Source organism: Trematomus bernacchii, unplaced genomic scaffold (assembly GCF_902827165.1).
Source record: "Trematomus bernacchii unplaced genomic scaffold, fTreBer1.1, whole genome shotgun sequence".
Taxonomy (NCBI): Eukaryota; Metazoa; Chordata; class Actinopteri; order Perciformes; family Nototheniidae; genus Trematomus; species Trematomus bernacchii.
The window spans coordinates 9,824,176-9,845,742 of NW_022987714.1; the positions used below are offsets into that span (position 1 = coordinate 9,824,176).

General features: G+C 45.5%; 1 protein-coding gene across 4 annotated transcripts in view; it reads left to right on the forward strand.

Moving 5' to 3' along the window:
- dusp8a (dual specificity phosphatase 8a) overlaps positions 1-21,567 on the forward strand; it is a 43,580-nt gene that overhangs the window by 15,569 nt on the left and 6,444 nt on the right. For 2 of the 4 annotated variants that reach the window (XM_034141429.1, XM_034141430.1), the window contains exon 3: positions 274-412. In XM_034141429.1, the coding sequence (XP_033997320.1) occupies positions 274-412 (139 nt within the window). Of the gene's footprint in view, positions 1-273; positions 413-15,778; positions 16,563-19,702; positions 19,800-21,567 lie in introns of those variants that run through there. The other 2 variants (XM_034141433.1, XM_034141431.1) reach the window with 2 other exon arrangements.

A 21,567-nucleotide genomic window follows, 5' to 3' on the forward strand; every position in this document is an offset into this window, starting at 1 on the left:
CCTCTTACTGTACTTGCTGTGCTGTTTATGAAACTGGAAAAATAAGTTGCCAATATGTATGAATAATATATATATATTTTCCCCTTTTGTATAGAACAATTGTGTCTTATGTCTGTGTATGTGTGTGTGTGTTTCCCAAATGCATTGAATTGTCCCGTATCAGATTCTTCTCATTCCAGTCATGAGGCACTGTCTTCCTGGTTGGATGCTTAACATATTTTCCAGAGCAACACTGAAAAAGAACTCTTCTCTTTTCCTCGTTCCTTTGTGCAGGTGGAGCTGGGCAGGAAGCAGGAAGTGGTGGTTTATGACCAGAGCTCCAAAGAGGCGGGGCACCTGTCCAAAGACGGCTTTGTGCACATTCTCATGGGGAAGTTGGAGAGCACCTTCCACAAAGTCTCGCTGCTCACCGGTACGGCAGAATGTGTGGAGTATTGGTGTGATAATGGCGTGGCTGTTTGTTTTTGATGTACACAAAAGACATGGGCAGGTGTGCCTCACCACAGCACCTCTGCCTGACTTCAGTGCAGTTGTTTGTCCTTCCACTGTTTGGTCAGCAGATGGCGCTAATGAGCAAAACAACTGTTCTTACCCTCACATCATATCATAACTTGTTCCTCATTTCTTAACTGGCAGTCATCACAGGTCCACAGGTATGTGTGGAGATAAAAAGGAAAGGAGGAAGTATAAAATCCCACATACAAAGCCTCTCTGGTGACTCTTTGATGTTTGAGCTTTCCCCACAGTCGCTCTGTTACCCAGCATCACTGAAATAAAGCTGAAGATTAACTTCAATCCTCTGGCCTTATTTACCACAGTTATTATCCTGTCATAGTGTCCACTAAGCACACTAAGACTTATAATTGAGCCCCGGCAAGACTGTTAATAGCCTCGTTGAGTTAATAACATCTCGACTGCGGTGGCTGCAGCTTTGAAAAAGGGACGATATCACACACACACCCACCAGCATAAGGCTTATGAGTCCGTCCCAAATGTGTCGGCACAGAATGGGGAGCGTAATCTGCCTCACTCAGGATTGGAAATGAGACGGCAGAGGCATGCTGCTCGGGCAAATCTCTACTCTCTCCTCCGCATCCCCACATCCCCATTCTTCTCCTCCTCTCAGTCCTCTGCCACCGCTGGGAGATTAGTGCTTTTTCATGAGTCATTCATAGATGTCGAGGATTGCCTCAAAAGCACCCGGGCTCCACAATTAGTCACAGAGATGTACTGAACACATGGGCACACCCGCACACACAACCATGTTCGATATCACACACACTTGTCAATTGTCTCCTAAAGCTAGGATTTTCCTCCTCAGCTTTTTTGATCAGACGTCATACACTTTTTAATGAAAGACGACTTCCCCTCCTCTTCCTCTTTATCAGTCTCCTCAGCTCACTATCACATTTTTACAATTTCTGTCCCCGCTTTCTGCTGTTTCCACGACAACAGTGGCAGAGAATATTCCTCAGAAGGACTCAGCCAATGGGAGTGGCCGTTGTTTGGGTGGTTGTATTATCGGGGTCAGTGGAGCTAGCAGCCTGTGTATGTGCATACTTGATGTCTATGTGTATATGGGTGGGCAGATGGAGTTGCGTGTACGCACAATCGCATACATGCATTTGTCCCTGCATGCATGAGATCATTATTACATGCACAACTTGCTGCAGGATTTGCTCGTATGTCGAGGGAAGCTGCAGAGTTTTCACTAGAGAGATAGCGTGAGAGACAAGAAGAGGAAATGGTCGCCAGGGAATTCTTTAAGGATTTTTAACTATACATCATTTTAATTAACAAGGCATAACGCCAATTAGAACATATAAGGGAAAGACCATTTCAATGATGGGCTTAACAAAAGCAAGGAGCCTGTGGTCTGGGAGGGTGTTTCACTTTCTATTTGGGGTGGAAAGAATTTGTGAAGTCAGCTTCAGAGCCTGCTGTGGTACAAAGTGTGAGTGTGAACAAACTGGGCTCTTCCCACACAACAACCTCAAGCATGCATTTGAATTGTTTTATACTGCTGAAACAATTAATCACACTACAGAAATATATTGACCACAAATGATAATAGGCATTTATTGTGTCAGACAACTAAACAAAGTGATGATGTCACCACTTGGCTTATTTTGACAGGCGTGTTTCCTCTATTTTCAGACATTTATAGGCAGAACAATTATTGATGCATGAAATCATAACACAAGTTATCATAAGTTGAGGCCCTTCTTTTTTCCTCCCTTCCTGTTCCTCTGTGTTTCCCATAATGCCTGGCTTCGGTTGGCTTTACTCTGCCTCTCACATTCTTAAAGATTGGAGTTTTCAATTGCAAAACAGTAATCCTCTTGTCTCGTTTCCCTTCATTCACTGCCCTCTTTCTCCCCCTACCTCCAGCTTTTCCACTTCTCCCCCTGCCCCTCTTCTGAACCTCAGATTTATGATGCTAATAATTCCTGCGATGACTTCATATCTGACTGACTTATTTTCAGCCTCGCGTATGCAGAAGACCACACAGGCACACGTACAGTACACAGCCAGACAAATCAAGTGTGGGGTGATGCTGCTGGGGGGGCGGGGGGGGGGGGGTGTCTAGGAATGAGGGTCAAATAGAGAGATGAATAGAAAATAGTCCATAAATGGGATGGACAGGGAGAATAAAATAATAATTACTGAGCTTCTGTCTGAGGGGGAATAAGGGTTTTTGTTTTTATCTTATGCAGAGGCTTCCTGCAGGGGGATGAAGGCCGAGGCACACATCTCTAAAGTGGGCTCATAGTTTCTACATTTAAAGTCATTTCTAATGACATGATGAAATAGGGGAATTCATTGCAGGAAAGATGACCGATAATCAGCTTGAATTACATGTTACACAACCTAAGTGTGTGTACTGGGAAAACATTGATCTAAAAAAAACAATCAGTGACCCCTCTTAGGTTTCTCTTCTCTCTCATTCACCATATAATCAATAACTCAGAAAGCACACCACTTCCTACATGTGGATGATGTCATGGAGCAAATCCGTGTCCCAATAGGGACATTGTTTTTGTGAATGACTTTCAGTGTTTAGTTTTAAATCTATATATTCCAGCAGGATGTGGTGGTGGTGGCTGTTGGGAAATGTTTATGCGTGCATCTGAATGCATGTGTATATGTTATTACTTCATCCACTGTGTGAACGTGTTTGTGAGAATCATGTCTCTCTGAGGACAGCAGTATTTTTACCACAGCCATGATCTCACCCGGTTGGAGCTCAGGCTGATGTGTCTTGCCTTTTTCAGAGTTCTGACTTTTTGTGTGTGTGTTTTTGTGTAGAGGAGGAGAACAACGCTCGGTTGGAGCCAGCTGCCTCCCCAGTGGCTCTAAAGTTTACGTGTTTCCCACCAATCTGCAGCACAGAGCCAAGGCAAAGACGACACTGCCTGCTAGTGTGTCGCTAGGTGGCGTGTTAGCTGATGCTAACTGCGTAGCTTTGTCATGCGTCATTTCTCATCTGGTGTCGGCCTGCCACCATAACATGTTTTGTTGGTGGCATCTGAACTTTGCGTTCCAGTTTTAGCAGTTTGTCTGATGCCGAGACGGAATAGAAAGAAAATGTTATTCAAAAAATGAAAGAAAGTCTGGAATAGGCACCTAGGTTCTGCAGATAAAAAGAGATTTGGATAACGGTTTCAAGAGGATGGGAGATGGTGATATGAATGATAATGTGTTGTATTCATAGCGCACGCGTTTAAAATGGAATCTGTAACAAATGCAAAAACAGGGACACGGAGGTAGGTCATGAAAGAGAAAATGAAGGAAAAGGAACGGGGATGCAGGTGTGTGTGTGTGTGTGTGTGTGTGGTGTGTGTGTGTGTGTGTGTGTGTGTGTGTGTGTGTGTGTGTGTGTGTGTGTGTGTGTGTGTGTGTGTGTGTGTGTGTGTGTGTGTGTGTGTGTGTGTGTGTGTGTGTGGTGTGTGTGTGTGTGTGTGTGTGTGTGTGTGTGTGTGTGTGTGTATGTGGTGTGTGTGTGTGTGTGTGTGTGTGTGTGTGTGTGTGTGTGGTGTGTGTGTGTGTGTGGTGTGTGTGTGTGTGTGTGTGTGTGTGTGTGTGTGTGTGTGTGTGTGTGTGTGTGTGTGTGTGTGTGTGTGTGTGTGTGTGTGTGTGTGTGTGTGTGTGTTGCAGATGTGCAAAACTGCTTCTAATCTTCCCTAGCACCATCTGCCAGTGTTTTTCGCAGGATTACTAAAGCGTCACACGACTGGGTCAAAGAGAGAGAAGGAAAGGGCAAGAAAATGAGACAGAGACGAGGGATGGATTGTGTCTAGATTCTCAGCACTGGGGACATTTGGAGGGCAGTGCGGACGTGACATCTGAGCACAAAAATAACCTCTCAAATGTCATTGAATATGTGGTTTCAAACTCCCAAATGAGAGGATTTTCTGCATTCTTCTGGCTATTTTCTCATACTATTAGACAAAATGATAAATTATTTAATCATAAAAGGTTCTATGGATTAATGCGTGATAATTAAGATTGTTAGTTGCAGAACTAGCGACTGAACAGTCTACATTATATAATCCTGACAGGTAGCTATGTCGCTGACCTCACCCCCACCTGTCGTGATTCAGCTAAACAGGCCCGGTGACATTTGAGCTGTGTCACATTCCACACTACATAACAACGTCTCACCAGGTGACATACTGTACAGTATGTGTAGTAGAGATAAAAAGATGAATCGATTAGTTTCTTAACTATTGATTTTATCTGCAGTATAACAAAATGATCTGATTCCAGCTTCTCAAATGTGATCAACTTGTGTTTTCTTTACACCTTTATGACAGTAAAGTGGACAAAACAAGACATTTGGGGATAATCTTGGGATTATAAACTCTTTTCATTTTATAGATCAAAATGGAGAAAATAATAAGATTAGTCAACATTCAAAATAATCAGTAGTTGCGGTCCTAGCGTAGTGATTTCAAACAAGAAATCACTACGCAATTAAGTACGATTAAAGTCTACTTGCATTCTAAATGTACTTCATTTGTTAATAGTCTATGCACCTAGCCTTAGATGCTCTCAACTCACATTTTCAAGACAGTGGTGTAAGTAAACCATAAAAAAGGTAAATATTTAGCTTGCTCTCTGCGAAGTTTGTTTGGCAGTAGTATCCAACATTTGATAGAGCTGCTCTTCCTGTATAACTGGAAAGCAACGCGATTGTTTAAATATGGTATGCACTGTGGTATGAGCACATAGTCTGCAGAACAGGGATGCACTTTGAGTTTGTACAGGTTAGCAAGCGGACTCCCACGCTGTCAGCCTGCCAGCTCAATGCGAAAGCACACAGGACGAGACATGGCGATGACATACTGATGAGAGGTATTAGGAGATGAAAGGCGCCTCTCTCTCATTTTCTTTCGCTGGCTCTCTCTTTCCCTCACACACCAAAAATCACAAACACACACAGGAGCTGCTGTGTACCCTGGGGCTTTGATGAGATCAGGTTAGGGTGTGACTGCACCGAGAGAGGTACAAAGGTCAATTCAGTTATGTGTCATTCTTCTGTGCAGTTATACAACGTGTGTGTGTGTGTGTGTGTGTGTGTGTGTGTGTGTGTGTGTGTGGGTGTGTGTGTGTGTGTGTGTGTGTGTGGTGTGTGTGTGTGTGTGTGTGTGTGTGTGTGTGTGTGTGTGTGTGTGGTGTGTGTGTGTGTGTGGTGTGTGTGTGTGTGTGTGTGTGTTGTGTGTGTGTGTGTGGTGTGTGTGTGGTTAGTGTGTGTGTGTGTGTGTGGGTGTGTGTGTGTGTGTGTGTGTGTGTGTGTGTGTGTGTGTGTGGTGTGTGTGTGTGTGTGTGTGGTGTGTGTGTGTGTGTGTGTGTGTGTGTTGTGTGTGTGTGTGTGTGTGTGTGTGTGTGTGTGTGTGTGTGTGTGTGTGTGTGTGTGTGTGTGTGTGTGTGTGCATCAGAGAGAAGCTGAAGAAATGAGGTAATCGTGGGAGGCCAAATCTCACAATGCAACCGTTCACAGAGACATTCCAATGAGCTACATAAGGAGGTCTGTTTGTGTCCGTGTGTTTTTGTGTGTCTGCATGAATATGTGCATATGAAGTAGAGCGTGCATGCGCATGAGGCAATGTTTTAGAGTGCACGTGTGAGAAAAAGTGAAACACAAAACAGAAGGAGGAGAGCCGTTGAGGAGATGAGGTAATACTCCTCATTTCATCCTGAATGTGTGTGTGTGTCTTCACGTAGGTCCAGTGTGTGTGTATGGGTGCAAGTGTCCCATTGGCTACTTTGTGTGAGTGTGTGGAGAGCTCATTCCGTTAGACAGGCTGTCATGCTGAACCATGCTGTGTTCGTCAGCCTCCTCAGAGCTGAAAGTCTTGCTTTTATGTTTTTTTTTTCTTCTCCTCCTTCTGGAGCCCAGCAGGAAGTCTCCACATCCTCTTAACTACACACAGACACACACAGCGCGTGCACGCACACCTGCAGAGTTGTGGAGTGCAAGTGTGTGCAGGATTCTCCCGACAGACACGGATCACAAAATGTTATGGGCTTAGAAAACTGCCAAATGCTTAGAGGTTTTACTTGCTAGCTGCTGCAAATCTCCTTTTTAGGACGAGACAGGAACATGAGTCGCCGTAGATACCTGAGTGATGAAGATCTTGTTAAATTGAGTGAAAGTTCTCTAGGAGCCTCTGGCTGTTTTCTGATTGGTCGCTGTGCAGGTCTGAGAGGTTGCACAATAACTGTTGTTGCTCGCCTGAGGTGCTTGTTCTCCCTTCCTCCATCCTTCAACTACACTGTCCGTCTTGTCCATCATCCCCCCCCCCTTCTTAACCTCCTAACCTGCCCTCTCTGCAACTCTTTGCCCCTTTCTCTCTACCTCCCCCCCCCCCCCCTCTCCATTACGCCACGGGGAGCTCCAGCGGATCAATGATTTCATTGAGAAGGAGCCAGTGGTGCCATTAGGAGGTGAGCTCACCTTCCCCGGGGAGATCAGACACATTATTCTCAATGACCTCGCCTTCCTCTCCATCCCTCCGTCAGCCCCTTTACCTTCCCCCCTATTTCTTCCTCTTCCCCCCTCCTTCCTCTCTCCTGTTTCACGGTGCTGAGAACAGAGCTCTATTTTTAGTTCCAGACTCCTGCGGTCGTCACATCTGGCGCCAGTGGCCTCGGTGCTCTCACCCCGGCCTGTAGATACACAAACACACAGGGACACACACACACACACCGGCCACACCCCAGCTTGCACCAAGGGAGCAGAAAGGTCAAAGAAAATGGCCCTACAAAAATATCCATGACATCACCTCCCTGCTCGCTGAGTTACAGACTTTGAGAAGCCTTGGAGTTGCACAGTGGCCCAAAGCTTTGAGCTGTGCAAACAGGTATGTAGTGAGCTCATTCTTTTTAGGCTCACACCTTGAAGAGGCATTGTGCAAATGCTTGACTCGCACAAACTCCTGCAGGCCAGCTAATGCATGCACATATGGACAGACTCACACACACACCCATTATATGGTAACAAGGCCCAGAGGAGGCCTGTGTCAAGTTGAGTTTAATGTAACAATGTTCTGTTTCTGCCAGTGTCCCCCCCCCCCCTCCTCGTCTGTCTCATTGGCCTCACATGATGAGCTTGATGTCATTTTTCCCTTTTTTTACCCTCAAAACCGGAGAACAAAAACAGGCCAGCATGTGTGTATGTGTGTGTGTGTGTGTGTGTGTGCGTTTCTCTGTCTGTCTGTGTGATTGTGTATGTGTGTGTTTATGTGAGCCGTTGCCAAATGGTTCCACCATGACGTGATCTCACTGCTCTGCTTGCCTCCTGCTCTTCTTACCCTTCTCCTCCATCAGAGTCCCTTACTGGTTAAGAGGGCCACACACACACACACACACACACACACACACACACACACACACACACACACAGTCACACGGTCAATGAAACACAGTCATATACTGTAGCATGCAAAGAAGAGAAAGACATTAACTCTTGGATGCACGCTTAGAAGACATGCTTAAAATTCCACGCAATGTGGATAAAGATTAGAGCTTGAGAGGTGGGTTTAGACACACACATACACACAGTATGAAGTAATTGTGCATAAGAAAACAATGCAATACAGTTATTGGTATTTGTTTCAGTACACATATTTATTTCAGATACTTATAGTTACAGTTTTTACGCTCTAATGGGTCCGACTAGAATGACAAATAGCGTTAGTTCCACCTATTCCGTCAGCCAGGAAATCGTTTAATCATAAACTTATTTTATTTTAATTTATTTGTTTCATTTTCAAGGGGGCCACAGGGGGGTCCAAAGTCAATGTTAGGGGGGCCCTTGCCCCCCCCCCCCTAGAACCGCCCCTGCGCACACACACACACACTGAATATAACATCTAAGCTTAGAACAAAATGTGTTCATGTTTGTCACATTTAAGATTATAAAGTCACTTATAGAGAGATTACACTTTCTTTGAGGAACATGGAAAACGCTTTAAAGCATGACTGTCAGACTCAAATAACACAAATATTTTATACAGAGGATTAAATATGACATGCATAATAACCTCTGGTTTCCTTTCTTACAAGATGCAGTTTGCCTGTTTTATACCAAGTAGGAGAACTCCTGTGGGACAGTTCTTGTTCGACAGTGCCATAAATACTTGTTTAAGTGGCTTTGTGTATAAAAATGTATTCACAGTGCATACCTCCGGGCTCCTGCTGCATTTTAAATCTATCTTGAAGCCTTTTGAACGTCCCAACCCGCCCCTGTAATGCAATCATCCAGCATGGATTACAAATAGTTTGTTTAAACTGTTACCTAGGCAGTGTCAACACATCAGGTCAACAGGAGCTGAAGTTGAACAGCGTGCTAAACCAGGTCGGTTTCTCCTGGCTGTTCGCCCCCATCAGCACCTCATAACTCGAACATCACCCTGAATGCGAGCCAAGCGCTGCTGTAGTTTGGTTCCTGAGCCGTCTGCTGCAGCTTTTATCCTGATGACTCTGACACACATGTGGAGTGGAAATTTCCAAGGCCACAAGAAACGGGGGGAAAGGAGTAGTTCAAAATGATGCTAGTTTATCCTACCCAAAGCTAGCCTGCATTCACCAGATTCCATTCATGCTCGGACTGCCCACTGCCGCTCCTGTCATGGCGTCATTCCTTGGAACAATGGTGGATTCCTGTTGATCACCGTGCCGTCTTGATGCTTTGAAGTTGTTGAACTTTATCTCCGGCATACCGCAGTGCTGCTTCCTTATTTACCAAATTGGTTGCCTTTTCTTTTCCCTGCCTGTTTTAATCAGATTAACGGCACCTCCGCAACGTGGATGTGATTAAATGTCTTGACAGCCTTTTGAAAAGTCTTACAGTATGCAAACATTTATTTTAATGCGCAGTTTGTTAATAATTTTCCCAAAAAAGACAGGGGGTTTCTTTATTGGCATTGAGTAGAGTAGCTGGCTGTAGCAGAGCAGGGAGTTTAAACCCTCAGCGGTTTAACACTTCTCCTGGTATGTACACAGACTTGTAGCAGAGGTCTTATTACCGTAAATTCGTGCTGACCACACACTAACTTTTGGGCTGAACCTCTGAGGCTGCCTCTGCTTCCTGATAAAAGCGCGAGATTTGCCATTGCCCAGCAACAGTCTAATTTTGGAGTTCCAGCCCACGGCCCCAGATTGAGGAATGCAGCAGTTTGTGATCATTCCCGGTCCTCCTGACATCTTTCCCCTCTGAGCACACATAAACACTAACACAAAGTCACTCACACACATCCACACATACATAGATGAAGGCAGCCTACAGAGAGGCCACTTCCCCTTTTGTTGTGTAACTATTTCCTGTTTCTGATAAAGTGACACCAGGGCTCCCCGGGGTGAAAGAAGGAGACGCCTAGGAAGCTCAGCATGTTTGTATACAAATGTTTGCTGCGAGTGTTTGTGTACTTTTACTTAAAAAGTGATTTAGGAGGGGAAAAAAGTCCAGAAGTCCCACCATCCACTTTAAAAATTATTTTAAAAGTGCTATAGAGGCGTTGGCAGGGCGCACACAAAAACAGCTTGCCCAGTTCCTCTCTCGGCATCGCGTCATTCCTTCTCTATTGTTCTTCTGTAGCTGCTGAAGTGATGTCACTGCTTCATTGTGGATGTGACACAATCACACACACACACACACACACTCTTACACACACAGTCTCCAGGGCCTGTAATGGCAGGAAAACCAACCCTGACCGCGGGTGTTGCGATAGCCGCTGTCACCATGATGTCCTGTACGCCCAAATACAGTCTTCAGGGAGTAACGCCTTACTGCTGCTGCGTGCCTGTGTGTAGCAGGGCACTGGGAAGGACGGACAATTCAGAATGTGATAGCTTTCTTGTTTCTTTTTTTATTTTAACCACATTTTATCCAAATATCTGTTAACAAAAACTTTAAATGTGTTATTACTATACAAGAAGATGCATTTATACCGTATCTCCCTGGAACCTAAGCAAACATATTTATATTATAATATTTATTTCATTAAAAAAAATAATGATTTCCTCAAGCATCAATTAGTATTTTAGGTCAGTAGAGAAACCGGTGTACATGTCAGCTGCAGACAATGATCGAGAAACACGCTGGTACAGTCTGACACTGTGGGAGCTAATTATGAGGCAGGTAGACCTGATGCTAGGAGGCACTGAGGGTGTGTGGTGTGTGTGTGTGTGTGTGTGTGTGTGTGTGTGTGTGTGGTGTGTGTGTGTGTGTGTGTGTGTGTGTGTGTGTGTGTGTGTGTGTGTTGTGTGTGTGTGTGTGTGTGTGTGTTGTGTGTGTGTGTGTGTGTGTGTGTGTGTGTGTGTGTGTGTGTGTGTGTGTGTGTGTGTGTGTGTGTGTGTGTGTGTGTGTGTGTGTGTGTGTGTGTGTGTGTGTGTGTGTGACAGAGGACCAGATGGCTTGGCTTCCAGCACTGGTGTCAGTACAGTGTGTCAGTCAGCCTGCCTGCTGCGCTGATCGGAGTTAACTAACACTGAACTGATCTGAGACCTGCCTGTCAGTCCGCATGTAGCAGTGGTACAAACTCATTAAAAACAAACTGATCCGCTGTCAGCCCCTCTCTGTTGGAGCTTCGCAGTTAATACTCTGCTAACGTGTGTGTGTGTAGACATGCAGAAGACAATGAGAGAACTGAGGCTTATTTTAAGTTTTATTGCCTTCAATTGCTGCAACGAAACCCTGTATATCCCAGCTCAGGACATTAGCATTTAGAATGAAATAACCATCCGTTATGCACAAGTGATCGTGTGTAGACAAACTCACCTCTGGGGAAATTACATGGAGGAAGAATGCACGCACGCACACACACATGATTCATTTGTCCATTCCTGCAGACTGATGTGCAGGGTTCCTCCTCATATTTAACCTTTATGCTCACACACGCATGCATTACACATCTATATACATCCTCAGAAAACAGCTGTGGGCCGTCTCACTCTCGGCTAAAATTAACTTTCACTTTACACACTCACATTTTTGCACAAAGTAAATGCACAGGCTTCAAATGCATCCCGCATACTGTAAGCACATGCCTGCGGTGGCCAGCAGCATTTCATTTTGAGGGCTTAACAGCCCCCCTTTTCATCCACGCACACACACCGCTGAACATCTCCAACTGGGATTTTTGAGTAGTTCATCTGGTTTATGAGGACCCGTCTGGTCCCGAAAGCCCCCCTTGGTGCGTTTGATATCTTACCCTCTTCTCTTTCTTTGTGTGTGTGTGTATACAGTATGCACTTGGTTGAGTGTATGTATCTGTGTGTGCAAACTAATTTGTGGCCAGTGAGATTTCCTGCTGCAGTGGCCCCGGGTGCTGGGCTCCTCCAGGGGGTTAAGTTGTTTGGAGGGCAGGGGGTCTTCTGCATGACTGATGCGGGCAGGCCTCCCTCCAGGCTGCACAGATAGAGATGAAAGTAGCACATGCATGAGCACACACACATGACCAAGTAGAGCATCAGTGCTCCCTTAATGGCATACACCCCCCACCTCCTGCCGGCTCTTTACATCTGAGATGCCTCCCTCCATCTTCCTCGTCCTCACCCCCCCCCCTCAACCTTTCTTTTTATGATGTCATCGCCATCGGCTCATGTTATTGTTCTGAAAACAGGGGAGGAAGGGAGTTCTAATAAATGTAGTGCTGGGTATTTTATAGTTTGACATTTTTGCTATTGGAGCAATACCAAAGCAAAAATAATAACAAAGAGAATATACTTGTTGATTTTTTTTATCTTAATGTACCATTTGTCGAAATAAAATAAATAAATAAAATAAGATTACATTAGAAAAGTTCCTTATTTTGATCAACACAAATATAGACGAATAATGAATAACTAAGCTTCCAATTGCTTATTGACACACACACACACACACACACACACACACACACACACACACACAGCTCTAACGTTCCCTTGCAATATGACCTCATCATTTCAGCTACCGTCTCCCTATGGATTCAAACAGCCCCAATTACTTCCAGCACCCCTAGCTACCTAATCTCCCCCCGCTCTCCATCACCTCCCCCATCCTCAATTGCTCCATCCCTCCATCCATCCTCCCCTCTCTCTCTCTCTCTCCCCCGGTGACTACCTCACCCCCCAGGCATGGCAGCTGTGTTCTCCTGTAGGCATTACATCACTGCAAGAGCAGCCTTGTTACTGATCCCCTGACAACCAACACTATCAACACACACACACACACACACACACACACACACACACACACACACACACACAGAGAGAGACACACCAAAACACATGCACATACTGTACAGAAACATACAAACACACCCTTTTGCACATATGCTTTTGTTTACGCGTGTTGGAGAAAATAACTGTCTCCCCGTCCCGTCTCAACCCTGCAGCAATGGCCGCTCTTGTCTTCCTCTCACCTTGCTCTGTTCATCCTTTTTCACACATGGTGCACACATACACAAATATGAAGTCACACACACATTAACTCATCACCCTAACCTGCCCTATCCGGAGAATGACGTCTCTTTTTCCTGATAATATCTTGACAGATGATCCGCGGTGTCGGATGGCGCTCCTGTCGCTGCCTGTCTCACCGGGGAGGGAAGAGGGTACTAACGAAATATTCTAAATGGAGAGTATTTTATTTACATTTCAGTATGATTACAAACCTATATGGTGTTTTTTGGCTAGATATAATAAATTATTATTTGAATTGCGTCATTTTAGGCTGTTGTGATTAGTGTTAATTTGGTTCAGTTTCCCAAGAGCGACACGTTTCTCATCAAATCAATCAACACATTTATTTTGTACGCCAGTACATTTTGTCTCAGCAAAGGAGCAGCATCTTGGAGTTTGGCCAAATCTATGGCAAAACCCAAAAAAGCGTCCAAGTAAAGTTTTTACTGACAGCGAGGACGCAGATCTTGTCCTTTTATCTTGCTCTCAATTTCTTATTTGCACAGCAAGCACATCCCTGGCTAAAACCTGTCAATACTTCAGTCAATGATGCATTTGTATTCACACCTGTGATCCAAATTCACAAAACAACAACAAAGAATGACATACAAATCGATGCTCCCTTGTTTTTTATATTTAACATCTAATAGTCTTTACACCCATTGCTTGTACATCCATTTCTGTTTTTACCATCAAACACACCTTGTGTACTTTGGCCTTTACTCACCTTCTCTCTTTCTGCCTTACGCAGCTCATCTCAAACTCATCTCCACTTCTCTCCCCCTTTCTGTTTTGGCTGGGCTCTTTGTAAACTGTGCGTCGTCCCAGTAACAAGTCCCTCTACCATTAAAGCACGCTCTAAATCAAAGAGATGTCAGGGGAGGGTGGAGGTAGGGGGTGTCCGGACTGACCGTCCTACCTATTTCTGTCGCAGCAGGGCACACATGTGCGGTCAATAAAGAAGGCCTGGTTGTCATTTATAGCATCTTGGCTGTAATCCTCTAATTAACACGCCTACTATTCTGGGCCTTGTTACCCTGCTGAGGACAGGGGGAGGAGGAGGAGAGGGGTGTAAAGAAAGTGAAGGCATGGTGTTTGCTTTAGGAACTTGACTATTAAAACACCAGTGGGCTACTTTGTTCTGTTGCTGTTGGGCTCCATGCAGGTGTTTTTCAGAGCTTGTTTTTACGGCTTCGAGCCACACAGACAAAACAACCAAACCAAGGGTGTGGACTCAAACGGGGGTGATGTGGGCGTCTTTTTTTTGTGTAGTGACCCTGGTTGACCACTGTGGAGTGCCACACTTGCTCCCACCATCTGAAAATGAGGAACAAAGTGTGTGTCTGTGTGTCCGTTTGTTCTTGTTTGTTCTTGTTTTCGACATCCTCCCTAAACCAATGTCTGCATTTTTCACAAAGCTCATCATCACCAAGTGACCTATTTCCTCTGCCGCTCCGTCTCTCAATGACCCGCTGTTGAACAGAGGGTGACGTAAGGCTGTTCTCACCCGTGTGTGATCATTCAGGGGTCTGCAGTGATGAGATGAGGTCAGTCCGTTAGCATGCAGCTGGCCCCTTCACTAGACATCTTGTATAAGCTTATTTGCCCTTTTTTTAGAGTGAGTCTCACTGTGGCGAGGACTTAATGGACTTGAAGCCCATCTGACCCTGTTTTAATGTAATCAGTGTTCCATGATGTCTCAACCCGAGACTGCACAGACAGTCAGACATGACATTTGACTGAACCGCTCACGGCAGGTGCTGTTTTTACGAATTAGTGCTATTTATTGCCAGCAACAAGTTGACCCACTTCAAATGGCCAGTTATACAAACCTATAGTTACATGTAAGGGCTTTAGAATGTATTTAAAATAGCAGTTTTTGCATAATAATTAGGTAACATTCAGTCTCCTCCAGTGGGTATGTTGAATCATTTGCTGCCTCCATAGCTGGTCTTGTGGCCTGCGTGTTTGTCATTCCATAGTAAAGTACCAGAAGTATGTGGCCTGTCAAATGGGATGATAGCTGCCGACCACAGGCTTGTTTGGTCTTCTCGTCGCCTCTGGTCTCTCCGTCCTCTTTAGTCTGCTTTCCTCACTTCTCTCTCCTCTACATATACACTTTCTCTCTCCTCTCCTCTCCTCTTCTCTCATCCCCAAATGAGAGAACACGGTGTCCAAAGACAGGCGCGTTAGACATGAACCAGCGCAGGAAACATGGTGAAGTCACACACATTCCCTCACCTTCAGAGACAAATCAGCTTTCAACACTCTGACAGTCTTAATCCCCCCTCTGCAGTAAGTGTAATGTGCTTCCAAGCCACAGTACATTTAAGGCAGTCAGCCTAATGTAGCCTCTGCTTACTGATAAAGATTTATTAAATGTGCATAATCTTGTTTACCACAATGAATATTAAAGTGATATCGGGAATTTGAACAAGCATACATTTGCATCTCATGTTTTTATAATTTAAGTTTAAAAACCTTAAGCAAATATAAGCATATGATCATGCACATCAACACAAGCATGTCCTTTTCTGACCTGTAGTCAACAACACAGATAATATTAAAAGTGATAGCAGAGTGTATGTTTCTTCTAAACAGTAATATAGCTGTGTCTTAGCCTCCATCCAGCTAGGCCCCTGAGGTGGCCGCATATTTGTTGTGTGAGTAAGGAATGTGGTTACATGCCTTAGACATTAGCTATGACGGAGCACTGGCTCCACAAGAGAGGGAGGGTGCAAGGGAGGTAGCAGAGGAGGAAGAGCAGGGAGGGAGGGAGGGTAGAGTCTGAGCTCACGGCAAGTGAGCTCATTCACCCCCAGAGCTCGAGGAGAGAGTGCAGCTCCGTCATCCTTTTTGCAGAGAGAGAGAGAGAGGAGGAGGGAGTGAGAGGGAGGAGTGTAAGCCAGCGACTGAGCGAATGAGAGACGGGGAGAGCAGAGCAGCACAACAATAGTGGGCTGCTCTTCTGGCTGTGGACTCACAGAGACAGAGAGAGCGCTCAGAGAGACACACAGACGCTCTGTGGCCAGCTGCAAGCACATTACAGCTGGCTTAAACGTACAGACAATACAGACTACACACTTTTGTTTTTCCTCCTGCTCTCTATGCGGTGACCATTCTTCCCAAAAACCACAGAATTGCTGAATTTTGACGCACGGGCATTTCAGGAATTTTTGTGGTCACTGCATGGAATTTTTGGCCATACTGTAGGTGGACTTGGGGAGCGTGTCCACAGACATTTTGGACTAGTTTTTATTGTACTGGGTCTGTTCTCAGAGGGTCGCCGTCTGGACACTGGAACAGCTGACCTAACCTAGAGTGGACTTGAGCTTCAGCAGGAGTTTTCGTCGACTTCGGATTGTGGGCTCACACTTCTGTTTGTGTGTTCTGACATTTTTTTTGAGTGTGCGAGGGCTCGCTCCATCCCTGAAGGAGGGGGCGCCAGAACATTTCCATTTGGTTGTGTGTGACACAGAGAGTGTTCTGGGGGATGCCGCTGGATGTGGTGATCGCCCCAGCAGAGGACTGTTTTTGGCCGGACCTGCAGGACACAGACATGAGGCTGAAGATCAGGGTCCGCCGAATGAAGGAAGGGAGAGAGCTACGAGGTGTGTATCCACCTGGACTCAGATCAAAAGAAGTGGTGTGTGTGTGTGTGTGTGTGTGTGTGTGTGTGTGTGTGTGTGTGTGTGTGTGTGCAGTGTGTGTGCGTGTGTGTGCGTGTGTGTGTGTGTGTGTGTGTGTTGTGTGTGTGTGTGTGTGTGTGTGTGTGTGTGTGTGTTATGTGTGTGTGTGGTGTGTGTGTGTGTGTGTGTGTGTGTGTTGTGGTGTGTGTGTGTTGTGTGTGTGTGTGTGTGTGTGTGTGTGTGTGTGTGTGTGTGTGTTGTGTGTGTGTGTGTGTGTTGTGTGTGTGTGTGTGTGTGTGTGTTGTGTGTGGGAAGTTGGCCTTTGTGTAGCAGGCTATCATCCATAGTAAATGCAAAAGAGTATGATGTCATATCATATAATCCACTGAAGTTGCCGGGATTTGGCTGTGAAAAGTTCCCCACTGTTGCATCCAGCTGGAAGGTGTGTATGTGGGGAAAGCCCCCCTGATATCACTGCAGATGAGTACAAAGGCACAGTGGGCTCTCTGGGTTATGAGGTATTCTAGTCCAGACACGTTGCAAACGTTAGATGTGAATCAAATATTAAGGACTTGTGGGTCTATACTGCTATACATCGCCAAACATGCTAATTGTTTTCCCACCTTATTGTGCTTGCAGCTAATGTGTTTAGAGAGGCAGCATAGGAAAAAGAGGATTAAGGGGATGACATTATAAGGACAAGAAGCGATGAAGAGGAAGGAAAGAAGATAAAAAAGGGCCCTGGGGGGTAGCCGTGACCCGCGGTATGACCTAGTGCTCATGCTCTCTCAGCATTGAGATGTATAACTATCACAAAGGCTCTTTCTTTTTATCTTTCTTCTCCTCTGCTCTTGGCTTTTCTCCTGCTCCTGCTCTCCCTCTGCAGAATGGTGTCTTGTGGAGATCATGTTATCAATATGTGTGCAGTGTGCACTGCAGGTGTTTAACATAACACCTTTCACACAGAGCTCTGAGGCACTGCAGAGCTGTAGTGCTAGGGAAAAAATCATTATTATACCGGCACTAAAAAGCTTATTGCACAAAATATCGCTGGTGGTAATATAGATGGATCATAACTGTATGAGAATATGGGTGTAAAGTTTGCATGCAAATGGAGATGCAATGCATATAACAAAGCCAGTTTAAAGCAGTGAGCACAGCAGCCCTCAACACCTGCCACACTTCCCACTGATAGGTGTTTCTTTGTGCATGTACAATCCGTCTCTACGAGGCTGTGCAGCTGGAGCTGTCAAACTCATTAGCTCAGACGAAGCTAACAAAAGACAAAATCACACGTTTGCCATTAGCAGGTGAAAATAGGATTGTGTCTGTCACAGGTTATTTTGAGGCTCCTTAGCATGCCTCTGTAGAAATAGACTTGTGAAAGAAGTCTGAATTAGAAGAAGGGTTTATAGTCCTGTATTGCATTAACACGTTACTGCTGAAACAGCAGTTGATCCAAGTGACATACTCCCGCTGTCTGCCTGCTAAGATAGAGGAACAATAAACAGTTTAACCATCAGCCAGGATAACACAGAAATTCCCGACCATCATCAACCTGACGCCCTGTGCAGAAAGCGATGACATCATCCCCCTACCTCATCTATGGGCTGTCGATCTACACAATTCTGACAGACTCTACCCCCCTCAAACACACACACACACACACACACACACACTCTCATTGCTTCGCTGCTGCACAGCCTTTGTAGAGCTGAGTGGGACATGTGTGCAATGATGTCATGTTGGGAGGGTGAGGGATGGTGGTGGTGGGGGGGGGGTCACATTGAGATGCTAATGTCCCCTCAGAGTGGAGGGGACAGCTGGAGGGGCGCAGAGGATGGCGTCATGTCTCCCCCGATATGAACTACAGAGGAGAGCGAGGGATGGAGGGGTGCGGGGGACTCATTCAGGCAGATCAATGCCCCCAAGCTGCAGAAGAGTGTGTGTGTGTGTGTGTGTGTGTGTGTGTGTGTGTGTGTGTGTGTGTGTGTGTGTGTGTGTGTGTGTGTGTGTGTGTGTGTGTGTGTGTGTGTGTGTGTGTGTGGTGTGTGTGTGTGTGTGTGTGTGTGTGTGTGTGTGTGTGTGTGTGTGTGTGTGTGTGTGTGTGTGTGTGTGTGTGTGTGTGTGTGTGTGTGTGTGTGTGTGTGTGTGTGTGTGTGTGTGTGCCTGTCTGCCTGTCTTGTGTGCACCCCCTCTCTATTAACAGACGAGTTAAAGAGGGCAACTGAAAGCTACACAGTGTCTGAAACACACACACACACACACACACACACACACACACACACACACACACACACACACACACAGGCAGAGGGAGGGGGTGAGCCTGTATTGACGAGGGCAGTCAATAGTACCAACAGCAGTGATGTAACAGCACAACACCCATTAACCATAACAGCCAGGCAGGTGTTGTGTGTCTCCGTTTGTCCGTTCAATATCTCCGGGATTCCACTTCCATTCGTCTATCAGCATCGATCCAAGCTGCAGCAAAAGCCCTAAAAAAGCTCAGAATTGTATCCAAATATATTTTACAGAACACACTTTTTTATGTCTGTGGGAAAATAACCTGCACTTTTTAAATAGGAATGTGAGTATTTTGTTGTAGAAAATGTCTGCTGAATGAGGAGGAGGAACCAGAAACAAAGGAGGCCTGAGTGCTCGGCTCTGACAGGGCAAGAGAGGAAAATAAGCAGATGCATAAATGATGAAGTGGGCAGAGGAAAAGGGAAAAAGGAAGTCAGCGCTGGCTAGCACTGCAGAAGGCGACACAGTGCCCTCTTTCCCGGTTGTTGTGTGTTGTCTTTCCAGCCAAATGTTCTTTTATTTTTTCAGAGTGTGTGTGTTGAAAATTGGGTTAGTCACATCCTGTACAAGGATATTTTCCAGAGTGATACAGCACTGTGCCGAATCTCATCTGCAAGCTTGAAAATACAAGTTTAAATAGGACTGTGTAGCACATGATCATGACCTCAGCATGTGACGGCAGCCATTATTTCTGTCCAGCAGAAAATGTTTTCCCTTCATTTTCTGATGAAATGTTAGTAGCATAGACTAGCATGAAGGCACCACATGATTACTCTGACTTCTGAACCCAGTTTTATCTCTTGATTTCAATTTAGCAGTATGTAGGACTCGTCTGATTATCATGCTGCGCTGAAGGTGAACTCATCTCTCCCTGATGACTTTCTGATGTCATCTCCATGGACAGCTGTGCTGGTGTGTGTCACAGGGTATTTTCAGTGACCTCAGTGTGAGTGTACAGTGTGTTTGTGTGTGTGTGTGCTTTGATTGGGACGGACGGATGTGTCATCGTTGTCTTGTGGAGAATGTGAGGCCATGTCTCTTTGGGTTATTTGGTGTTCTCTGTTGCGTGTTTTGTCTGCCCTCTGGGTGCTCAGTGTGTGTGTGTTTTATTCCATCTTGACAGCGCTCGGGGGGGGACACGGTGAGCCAACTGTCGTCAACATCACTGCCCTCCTTTGCTGTCATGGCAACCTCAAGTAGAGTGGGGGTCAGGTGATGAAGTGACAATAACGTGCTATCTCCTGTGTGACTAAAGCCTGTGTAAAGCTTTGACTACAAGGACGGTGTTTGTAATTTTGTTGACGTCATGTCATTGTAATGTAATGGCTCTTAAAAAAAGCAGGCGGGCGCACTCAGTCTCTTATCTCTGACTTCAGTCTCCCTTCATGCCAGAAACCTCACTCTCCCAGTCACACACTGGCGTTCCTTCCTGACGTGTATGCTTTATTTAACACCAGATGAGGTCAGCTACAGTAATCACCGCTGTAATTATTAATCCAGACGTACACTGGATCAAAGGGCAAGAGTATTTTTCATTCATGTGTTCACTTCCCTTCACACACACTGGACACTTTCTCTGCTGTGATAGACGCACACAAACACTCCAGTCTCCACTGTGGAACGTCCTGTCTTAGGTCCTTTTAACAACTCTCTAACAATGTCCTCGCTTAGAAAAGGGAAATGGTTGCTGTGTGACGTGAGGCTTTTCCTGTTGATTTAACTGTCTCCAAGAACATACCGCTTCCTCTCACTGATACAGTATATATGCCTCAGTGCGAGGCTATATGTAGCACCATTTATTTTCTTAGCATGTGTGTGTGCAGCTTGGGAACAGAGGAACCAGGAAGAAAGCCTTCAGAGATCTTCCCTTCCTCCCTCTGTTTTATCAATTACTGACACTGTAGCACCGCCCATAGGATCACTAGAAAGTTGTAAAGAATAGCAAAGTATAAAGCCCAATTGTGAACTACAAATAGCTTTTTTGTCTACTCTAAAGAGGCAAAAAGGGTATGCATTAAGCTTTTCTCTCTGTATCCTATTTATCTGATCACTCTTTCTACATCCATGCACCCTTCCCTCCACTCCACCCCCTCTATTCAGAGCGCTGATGTCATTGCTCTGCCGGTTGCCATTAATAGCTGGAAACAGACAACCCTTCTTCAAGTTGCTTTTAAAGGGACAGTGCATCCAGAATACCTCATTAGGATGCACCCAGCTTTAGAAGATGTGATGTTGTGAAATATCACAAAATACCAAAGCAGCTGAACATTTTGCACAACCTTAAATGTGCAGCTCTTTGGATCACATATCTGTAGAATGCATGCTGCTGCCACTGTGTGCTCTGTGTGCTGTGTGTGTGTGTGTGTGTGTGTGTGTGTGTGTGTGTGTGTGTGTGTGTGTGTGTGTGTGTGTGTGTGTGTGTGTGTGTGTGTGTGTGTGTGTGTGTGTGTGTGTGTGTGTGTGTGTGTGTGTGTGTGTGTGTGTGTGTGTGTGTGTGTGCGCCACATGAGTAGCGCAGCTGGGTGTGTGTTACAACGGAAGGCAATGTCCTGCCTGTGCTGTGCTGTGTGTGCTACTTTAGAAGAGTGATGTCATGTCTCACTCATTCACTCTCACTGTGTGTGTGTGTGTGTGTGGTGCGTGCGTTTGCGTTTGCATTTGCATTTGCGTTTGCTATGTC